The sequence below is a fragment of the Orbicella franksi genome, chromosome 11 (genome assembly GCF_964199315.1).
Source record: "Orbicella franksi chromosome 11, jaOrbFran1.1, whole genome shotgun sequence".
NCBI classification, from domain to species: domain Eukaryota; kingdom Metazoa; phylum Cnidaria; class Anthozoa; order Scleractinia; family Merulinidae; genus Orbicella; species Orbicella franksi.
This window is the reverse complement of record NC_138155.1, coordinates 11,117,572-11,128,135: the sequence shown is the minus strand read 5'-3', so window position 1 is coordinate 11,128,135 and position 10,564 is coordinate 11,117,572. Positions and strand designations below refer to the sequence as shown.

General features: G+C 42.2%; 1 protein-coding gene and 1 pseudogene across 1 annotated transcript; one reads left to right on the top strand and one right to left on the bottom strand.

Annotated features, from left to right (window-relative positions):
- Positions 1 to 374: 374 nt before the first annotated feature.
- On the bottom strand, positions 375 to 4,512 carry LOC145502885 (prolactin-releasing peptide receptor-like). The gene is made up of 2 exons (XM_081482286.1): positions 4,450 to 4,512; positions 375 to 1,933 (listed from the first exon to the last, which is right to left on the bottom strand). Exons 1-2 carry the CDS (start codon positions 4,463 to 4,465, stop codon positions 936 to 938), a joined length of 1,014 nt encoding a protein of 337 aa, XP_081338412.1. The 5' UTR covers positions 4,466 to 4,512; the 3' UTR covers positions 375 to 935.
- Positions 4,513 to 5,737: 1,225 nt separating this feature from the next.
- On the top strand, positions 5,738 to 6,282 carry LOC145502886 (uncharacterized; annotated as a pseudogene).
- Positions 6,283 to 10,564: the final 4,282 nt, after the last annotated feature.

Sequence of the window (10,564 nt, the reverse complement as noted above, 5' to 3'; positions counted from 1 at the left end):
CGCATACGTCAGCTTAACAATAAAAAAGAACAAAGTTTGTGTTGCTAACTTGTTTGCTGCTATTTTTGACGACCGAGGGATCAAGGGTTTTAGAGAAAAAGGTGAATGAAACGCAGGTATCAAAAACTGTGTTCAGCCACCTTAATTGGGTCAAACGCCGAACTTCACATGAGCCTAATTGGTTGAGTTGGGTTCGGCTCATTTGAAGTATGGCATTTGACTCCGGCCTTAGTTTTGCTTTGGATTGAAAATGATTCGAATAACAGCTTTTTGCGACCGAAATTGTTGCAATAATGTTCGTCGCCACTGTGTCAACTGTCGCTAAAATATTCGATTGCAGAATTGTTTATAGTTTTGCTGTCATTTTACCGTGCAATCAGTCGACCTTATCGCCTGAGGAAGACTAGCAGTAAGCAGTCGAAACGTCGCGATCTACATCTCAAGTGACTACATCGTGAGACAAACGATAATACACTTTATTAATACAATAATTATCGGTTGCGTGTGTTAAATTTACGAAATGCTCGCTGCTCGTCATCAGGTATTTTCTGAAGTGCTCGCTTCTCGCAAGGCAAATTTGATCACTGCTCGTGCTCGCAAAAGTAAACGCACTGCTCGCATGCTCGCAAATGCGCGCAAAAAAACCATTTAAAACTCACTTGTAAATCGCCTTACCGAAACTTTGAAAAACCTCATGCGTGCGCGCCTCTCCCCCCTCCCCCAGTCCTTGTACGTCCGAGGGTTAATAGATATGATAATGTATGATATCCTATTTGAAAACTGTTGATCTGTACACTCCAAACATCGCATGAGCAACCACTAAGCAAGTGACAGTGGCCTTAATTACTGACAAGCACATAAGTGTTATCCCGTGGCGAAAGGGTTAAGTAGACGTCTCTGCTTGATTAGTCGACCCGCTGTTTGGGGTTGTCAGTTCAAACCTTTGTTTCTCTGATAGGGTCTGCAATTAGACGGCTAACTAAATTGCCTTCCGCTGAGGTACGACTTGTTCCACTCCGAGCTCTAGAGAACACATGCCAAAGAACTTTCCGGAACTTGTCGTTTAACATGATGTAAAGCCATGGATTTACTGCGCTGTTAGCGTGACCAGACCAAAAGCAAAGGAACATTACATACGGAGGACTGGCAAGATGAATATCTGGACGAAATGCCAAAATGAGATGGTAACAGTGCGCTGGGAACCAGCAAAGTGCAAAGGCAGCGGTAATTATGGCAAGCATGCGCACAACTATCAGTTTTGTCTTTTTGTTTCGTTTTTCGGTCTCTGTTGACACCACACCAGGAACATTTCTTCGCCAAAGCGCGCGGCCAACCAGAACATAGAGCGATGAAATCGCGAAAAGTGGAATCAGGTACATGAGGAGAACCAGGTAGACGTAATATTCCTTCATACCGAATGTTCCAAGCCGCTCAAACTGCGGGGAACAAGTAAATATATCCAATGGCTTGTACTCCACAAGCCGCCATACAAAAGCGATAGGAACAGAAAACACCATTGAGCTTAACCAAACTACGACGGCGAGGACTTTTGGGCGGCGAAATCTTGGAAAACGACGGAGAGGAAAAATCACCGCCAAATACCGGTCCACTGACATCAGGGAGAGACTCAAGATGGATGCCGCCAGAGTGACGTAAAAGATGAAGTACACCAGAGTGCACGTGATGTGACCTAGAATTCCCGGCAGCCATTTCCCACCGGAATAAACCCATTCTATCGACACGGGCATGACGAACGATGTCACCAGGAGATCAGCGACGGCCATGTTGACAAACAGAAATCCAGTTATTGACCTCGTGTCAGGCCTCCTCTTTATGATGAAAATCAGGAGGAAATTTCCAGTGACGGCCGCGGCCATTGTTATGCAGTACAACACAGTGTAGCCGGCGGCTTGTAGACTGCTAGGGAATTGTTCTGTTAAGGAAATAAATAAATTAAGAAGATTGTCTAGTAATTTGCCGCGAACTGGTGTTTTGAGTGCATGTCAGAGTTTCTCCCAAAACGATTCTTCATAGGTTTCCTAGGGCTCTGTACACCGGGGGGATCCCATGCTTAAAAGGACGGGGGTGCTCGTCAAAAATTTTGGAAAGCCTCAAGAGGTACTAAGATCCTGTTATGTGGGCTTGGCTTGATTTTTTTTTTTTTTTTTTTTTCCCACCCCCAAGAGGTATCAATTCTAAAACAACACCTTAATTGAATTTGCACTCTATTACTGATGAGTTGTGAATTCCCGGTGTAAGTGTGACAAAATTTGAAAAAAGTTGATTGCCAAATATCCCCTGTCATATTTCTTTTTCGGCTTAATATCCTTAAAGGTACCCCTAAAGCTCTCGCTGTCAAAGTTTTGAGTCTGAACACGCTAAGAAGTACTAAAACCGCTTTTTTAAACGCCTAAATAGCCTGCGAACATGTTCCCAGTGAAGATGGAAAAAACATTGGCGACCGAACCTAGCCGACGAGCGCGAAACGGAAGAATTCGGAGAGCGAGGCGATCAGGGCGTTCACGCTCGCCGGGAGCTTGTTTTCAGGTCTACGACTAAAAGGTAGGCACCCCCGTCCTGTTTGTATGGGATCAACCCCCCCCCCCCCCCGCTTCCCCCCTTCCCCTTCCAACTCCTGGTCTGTACAACGGCTACCCTGGCAGAGATTTAAGTGTCCGTTGTAAATTACTGACCCCTGTATATTGGTGAAAATTGTTGGGAGGTCTCAAGAAAGGTGAAGTTTACGAGTCGATCCACGATTATGGCGAGAAGCCTTTCGTGGAAGTGGCATTTGGTAGAAGTTGCGTTTATTCGTTTGTTCTCCTCAATGTATTTGTCCTAAATCGCATTTGGTATAAAAGGAGGACGGTCTGAGATCGAGAGATTATTGTGGCTTAAAAAAGATTAATCCACTAATATCAATTATACACGGCAGAACATGCTATTTAAGCAAGAGCCATCGCTCTTAGCGTGATTTATAGCAAACGTCAGTGACGTAACCTATTGTTATGAATATGCAAACCAGAGAACTACTGGCTGGTGAAACAAAGGATTATTTTGTTTCATGTTATGAATAGCAAAAACAATGTTTGTACACAAATATCTTCCCTATAGCTCTTCACGCAAACCTGCGCACCAAATCTCTCTAATCCGGGCCGAAGAGTGACGACGATGAACGAAGAGCTTTCACAGATCACCAAACTGCAGTTTTGTGTCAGAAATCTGGGCGTTGATGTGCATTAGAGTTCCCTTCTAAGCAAATGTAATATACCGATATGTCAACTTGTTGGTCCAAATGAAGTTAATTTGGTATAAACAGGGTGTAATCAAACGATTACGATACCACTGGATAGAACGTGAAAATGATTGGGTTTCCTTTGAAAGACCAGCGCAAAATAATATGCGATAGATAAGGTGTGCTATGGTATAAACTGCCCAGATGCGGGCGTAAACGGGGTAGGGCCGGGTGTAGGGAGGCAAAAAGACAGTCCCCCTCCACCCATCCGCGCTCTGCCCCCCCCCCCCCCTCCCCCCGCTACGCAGGCTACAATGTTTGCGATGATCGACAATTATTCGTTAACTGATCTGGGTACGTGTGCGGTAAAAGGTCACCACCTTACCTTGATATGATTAACAAGGGATTAACAGTGTCTGTTTTTCGTTGTTTTTATTTTATTTGTTTTAATTTTTGTTAACTTTTTTCTCATTCTTATGAATGGAAGCAGGTTGTACGAAGTAATTATTTCTAATGATAAACAAGAATCTAAACAAAATGCTAATTAACACGTGTTGATTTAACATCCTGGACTGTATATTTCAACACCGCATTGCCACGTTTTATGTTCCCATACCAATGTCAATAGTATTACTGTATTACTATATGCATCGAAACGTAAAATCGCATATATATTTCACTTTTTTAACTAAAAAAAAAACAGTCTCAACAAATATGCTTTCAATAGTGCATTTGTGATTTCCACGACTTCTATTTCCATTTTTCTGAACGAAAATTAGCATCCTGTCTTAAACGTGTACTAAATTAACGATCTTAACAACAGCTTTGACTCTTTGCTGTATTGCTGTGGACCCTTCGTGTTCACCGTTTTCCTCACAGATTGATTTTCGTACACCAGATATCATACAATTCAACAATATTGTTTCTGTGGTCATAAATGAATTGTTTCCTTTGTGTAATTTGTTTTACGCATAATTTCCTTCATTACAGCTGTCATGGTCTTTCATTCGTATCCAGTGAGCAATATTTTATAAGCGAGATGCGTGCACGCGATCACCCGTAATGATAATCAAGTTCTGAACTCTCAAAACTTATTCAGCTATTTGGAGACAGTTAACACGATTTATCAGATCTGATATAGCAAAATATTGCTTACAATAACTCACTTATTACTGCTATTACTTTATACTAGATATACATTTCACAGGACTTACCGTCAGACGAATTCATATCCAAATGTTGTGTACTCTTAATGTCAATATCAAACAAGAACACTTGCCGTGACTATGAAAAGACGTCGTTTGGTCTAACTTGAGGACCTGTGTATCGTTTAGTGCAAAAGTTGTTGGGTCAAAATTAAAGGAAGTATCGATGCCAAACCATATCTTTGCAATAACCACAGTACACCTCAATACACTCGCTCAATCCTCTTCATGCCCTTGGGGAAGTAACACAACTCGATAGAAATTTGAGACTTTACCCTGTGTCACGTGGCAGGGGGGGTTGCGTAGGTGGAACGTTGCTATGCTGTAACCCCGCGCACGCCGACGTATTTCCGGCTGTCGATCGTCTCCACCGAGAAGAAGCCTGCAACAAGAGCCGAAATAATATGATGCTCTCGCAGCCTGTTGCTATGCCGCTATACATATCATAGTTGTTTATGTAAACGCGATTCGCCTCTCCTTGCTCGCGGTTTAAAGCGATGCCCGGGGGGGAGGCACTGCCATATATGGGCTATATAGGTATGTGCCGCTGTGAAGGGTATGGTTTTCAAGCAGTTTACTCTAGGATAGGGTATATAAATCAGAGCGTTTGGGTCTAGAATAGTAGAATAGGGTATCATTTTTCACAAAACTGACTAGTTGGTTTAAGATTTTATCTAGACTAACGAAACCACGAATTGCCACTCAAAAATATAAAAAAAAAAAACAAATCAGCAAGTTTAAATTTACGCAAATCAGCCTCAACAGTGTCGATAGATGGGGGGATTTGGGGAGTTTACTCTAGTATAGGGTAGCAAAATTCAGCTGAACTACGCTCTGGTATAGGCTAAGGGTTCCAAGGTCCCAGCGGCACATCGTCACCCAGAAATTCCCAAAGTACCTCCCCCGGGACGCGATGAAAGCTGTTGAGCAGTCCCTAACTTCAGATGACGTATAAGTCGTATAAGTAAGGACAGGAATAACAGTATTTAGAGGTACATAAGAGAACTTAATTATAAGCTAAGGGAACTTCTTCTATAACTAGACGAAATGCTGGTTCATCACCAACCTTTGTTCTCAGCGCTCTCTCCTTGAAATAGGCAAATAGGCCATATAATTTTTCACGTTGTTATTGTAAGATAGTTTTGTGCTGGTATGTAGATTCGTTGATATACAGGTTACGTAATTATGCTAAGAAGTTAATATTTAAGGGGTTTGCTCGTTAGGAGTTGTCACTTCGACGGCATCTCCGCTTTTGATCAGTTCATTTTGGAAATTTTGTTTTAGTAAATTTCGTGCTATGCCTGATCCACCGCCGGAGACTGCATCATCCCAACTTCAGTCGATAGACGTTTCCCTCCTTGATGCGAAGTTGCAGAAAACGTTTGGTGATTTCAAGCGCTCATTAGACGAACGCGAGGTTGAGACTCGGCGAGAACTGAAGAAATTGACCTCGAGAAACGCATTAAGTTGATCCGCTTTGCTGACTAAAGTCCCGCTGGCTGGGCTGCAGTTGAGGAATATGAGTCCGACGAGCTCGCCGAAAATTCTGAAGAAACTTCGAGCGGCTGAGCGACCTGTGCTTACCAAGATTAAACAGAAGTCTTCCAAACCTCGTGTTTCAAGGTTTTCAAGTGCTCTTAAATCCCGAGATTTTCAAGCTACACAAGGGTCTGGGTCTTCTGCTTCTCCTACGTCCATTCCTTTTTCTGCTGACTCTAATTTTCGTCAGTCCTTTCGTGCCGCCCGACAAGTCCAGCCTTCCGACGTCTGCTTTAACTGCAATCAGCGAGGACACTGAGCTAATTTGCCAGCCTGCCCTCTTTTCTACAAGACAAGAGGTAGTTTCACTAACACTGGCGCCAGTTCAACGTCCACAAAGTCAACCACCGTCTGATTTGGCAAATGTTCTTGCAAGATTGGGTCCAGATAAGTACTCTGACTTCAACTTTGACTTGGGTCACATTTCTCTTGATTCTAGCTTTACTGAATATTTTGAAGGCTGTAATCAGGTTATTGTTAAGGGTAGGCTTAAAGCGGACATTTCTTTTTGGCAAAGCATTGGTGCCTCTAAGTTTATTTTAGATACTTTAAGTTTTGGTTATAAGATCCACTTTTCACGGGAACCTACAAGTGTTTTTCTTACTAATAATAGCTCAGCTTTGGGTGAGAGTGATTTTCTAGAATCCGCTATTCAAGAGTTACCTAGTGTTGGCTCTATTGTTTCGTGTACTTGCCCACCTGACGTGGTTAATCCATTGTCTGTTTCTGTACAGTCAAGTGGTAAGAAGAGGCTCATATTAGACCTCAGGTATGTTAATTAATTTCTTTGTAAATAAGTCCAAAATTAAGTTTGAGGATTCCCAGTCCATGCTAAATTTTTTCATCGGCGAGTCACCTTCTACTTAATGGGCTTATTCTTTCGATATTAAGTCAGGGTATCATCGTGTTGAAATTTACCCATCACATCAAAGATTTCTCGGGTTTTCGTGGGTTTTCAATGGGGTTCGAAAATATTTTAAGTTTGTCGTTCTGCCCTTTGGTCTTTCTACGGGCCCTTACATTTTCACCAAAGTTATGCGTCCCCTCGTCAAGCATTGGCGTAGTCAGGCTATCCGCATTGTAGTTTATTTAAACGATGGTTTAGGGGTATGCGGTTCGAAGGATACTTGCCTTCGACAATCTTTGTTGGTGCATTCTGATTTGATTAGCTCGGGGTTCGTTCCAAAGAAGGATAAATGTATGTGGATCGCTGTTCAGTTGCTTCGCTGGCTTGGTTTTCATTGGGATTTTGCCCGGGGTTTATTGTCTATTCCTGAAGATAAGATATCAGTTTTGCTTGCGTCCATTAGGGGGGTTTCTAGTTCTCGTATAGTTACTGCAAGGATGCTGGCTCAGGTTACCTGGTGTATCATTTCCTGTGGCTTGTTTTTGGTCATATTTGCAGAAGCACCGTATTCCGTTATTGACAGCAGAGCATATTGAAAGCCAGGGTTTTTCGTACTACTGAGGCTATTTCTGAGTTAAATGCTCGAGCACTTAATTCTAGACCTTTTGTCTATCTAGTTAATATCCCTCATAACATTGTATATTCGATTCCGACGCTAGTGAAGTTGCTTGCGCTTCTTATATTCATGTTGAGGTCGAGGGGTTTCCTGTTGCCCACAAGAATTTTGATGATCTTGAAACGAAGCAAAGCTCCATTTGGAGGGAATTGAAGTCTGTTAGTTTTGCGTTAAGAAGTTTTGCTCCCATTTTGCGTAATTCCTCTGTTAAGCTTTATACTGATAATAAAGCCGTAGCGTTCATTACAGATTCTGGGAGCAATAAGCCGCATTTGAATGCTATTGCTAAGGGTATTTTCTGTTTTACCTCTGCTCATGGTATTAGGTTGTCAGTGGAATGGATTCCCCGGACGCTTAATCAGAAAGTTGATCATTACAGTAAGATCGTTGATTTTGACGACTGGACAGGTGTGTTTCCAACGATTATTTTCGTGAAATTGATTCTCGATGGGGTCCTTTCACCGTAGATTGTTTTGCTAGTTATGCAAACACCAAGTTCCCTAGGTTCTATTCGCGCTTTTACAGTCTTAACACTTTGGGTGTAGGTGCTCTTAGTCATAGCTGAGGAGGTGAAACTGTTCGTTGGTCCCTACCGTTTGCCTTGTCACTTAAGTTATTGAGCATTTCAAATTATGTAAGTGCTGAAGGGAGGTGAGTTATTGTGCATAGTGCTAATAAGAATTGTATTTTTGGTTCTGATAATTTTAGTTTGCCTGTCCTTTTCTTACGTGTTAATGGAGCCAGTTAAATTTAAGCCTTTAGTTTGTATTTTTCGCTTCATCAGCTCTTGGAATTTAAGTGTTTGCCACTTGGCTTTGTGCGTTTATTTCTTTTGCCGCTGGTCATTTGTATACTTGCTTTATTTCTGGTTGCCACTGGGCTTTTTTCACGGCCACTAGTAGTAGTCCATGTTGAGATTTGTTACTTGCTGTATTCCCCACTGGACTATCTGCCTATACCTGAGATTATTTTTCTGTTTAGTTTTTCATTATTCAAAATTATTTTTCTATTTTTTTTTTTCTGCACAAGGTGATATTGTTTTTGCGCGGACTAGCTCCACCCTACAGAATCCTGAGCTCCGTAGACTTGTCAGTTCGCTTCCGACTCGTGCATTGCAATCCAAGGCTCCACGCACCATTGATCAGTATTCTAGGTCTTTTCAGAAATTCAGAGTCTGGGTATCTTGCTTTCCCGAGATCACTGCTTTGCCTACAAGGCCGCTAGACGTCGCTCTTTACCTAGAGCATCCTATCGAAAGTGATACAAGTTTCTCCGTACTTCACAGTAATGCTTCCTGTGGTATTTCGTGGGCTAACAAGCTCTATGGTTTTCCTGATCCATGTCAAGATCCTCTGGTAAAGAACATTCTCGAGGCCGGTGTCCGGATTTGCGCTAAACCAGTGGTTAAAAAGGAGCCAGTTTCTCCTGAGATGGTTTCTTCAATATGTTCAAAGTATGCCTCGCCATCTGCTAACCTGTCTAGTCTCCGAATTGCAGCTTTATTTATTACCGCTTATTGTGCATTTTCACGCTTTGATGAGCTAGCTAAGTTGCGCTGTTGTGATGTAAATTTCCATAATTTAGATTACGTTAAGATTATTATTACTGGGCAGTAAGACTGACGTGTATAGGGATGGTTCAGGGGCGGATCCAGGAATTTCTGAAAGGGGGGGTTGTACACTATTGTAGTAACCTTTAACGCCAATGGTGTGGAAGGCGAGTTACGGCCCCGTGCCTCTGGCACGAGCTCTTAAGGGGTCCGGAGCCATGTCCCTCCCCCCAAAAAATAATGTTTCCGATTTTTCCTTCTAAAACGCCTTTTGCAGCATTCCCGAGACTTCAAAAGAGTTGTGAAGGCATGATATAAAATCTGGAATTTATCTTATTTCTCAGCCAGGAACCCAGAAATAATAATGCATGATTGAAAGGGACAGCAGTATCATCAATAGTTATTTGCCGTTTCTCTACATACCTCATTAATCAAACAACGTAGCCTGAAATAGTCTTCTAAGATGAGCTTTTACAAAGGCCTCGCATATCTCGTCTACCTCGAATCTCTCAGGGTAATGCATAGCAATAACAGCGAGATCTGAAAAGCGCTCTTCAGACATCGTTGATCTGGTGCAGGTTTTGATCCGTTTCATGAGCGAAAAGGACCGCTCAGCTTCCGCACTACTGATTGGTAGGGTGCACGCAATGAGCAGAAGACGATGGATGTTTGGAAAAGCAATCCCAGACACTCCAGCTTGATCGTCTGAGTTGCCGAGTTTTGGTAGCTTGTTAGGAGGAGCAGAACAGCTTCTTTCTGTGTTTATCATGACAGTTCACTTAGTGAAGATATCATGATAAATTTCATTGTATGTCTCCGTTTAATGACAATTTTATTTCTGCTTACCTTCATTAATACCTTCATTATTACTCGCGAATTCGTCAGACCTTGATTGGGCTGAACCTGCAAAATGTTTATATTCGAAAGAAATGATTTTCTTGCCAGGCAGTTTTCAAGATGGCGGTCCGATGGAAAATGCACTTTGTTTATGAATGGCACGGTATGTCGAGGCTATTGGCTGTTGAAAGTAGTTATTGGTGTTATAGAATTAAATTAAACGACTTCTTTTGAAAAAGAACCACGAGCTTACCTGATTTCTTTGTATAAAAATCTGTTACTTTCTTCATTTTCCGTCCAACGTTGAACACACTTCAACAATACTGAAACATTCGCTTGGTCCCAATCCCACTCGTTTACGTTTGAATGAATTTCACCTGTTCGTGTCGCCTGTTTCATCTGATCCTGTCTGATGACGTGATCCTGATACGACCTTCTTGCAAGTAATATCCTCCACAGTAGTCGCGAAATGTACATTATCTTTTCAAAACTTGAAAAGCAGTCGAATGGTGGAAGTGAAACAACTTTGTAAAAAACAATTTTTTTCTATTATTTTTAGGAAGAATCAAACAAAATAACCAAAAACAAATGCTGCTCAAAGGGGGGGGGGGGGAGGGGGAGGGTTGCAACCCCCTCAACCCCTCCCCTGGATCCGCCTCTGTGGTTCCTCAGTTCT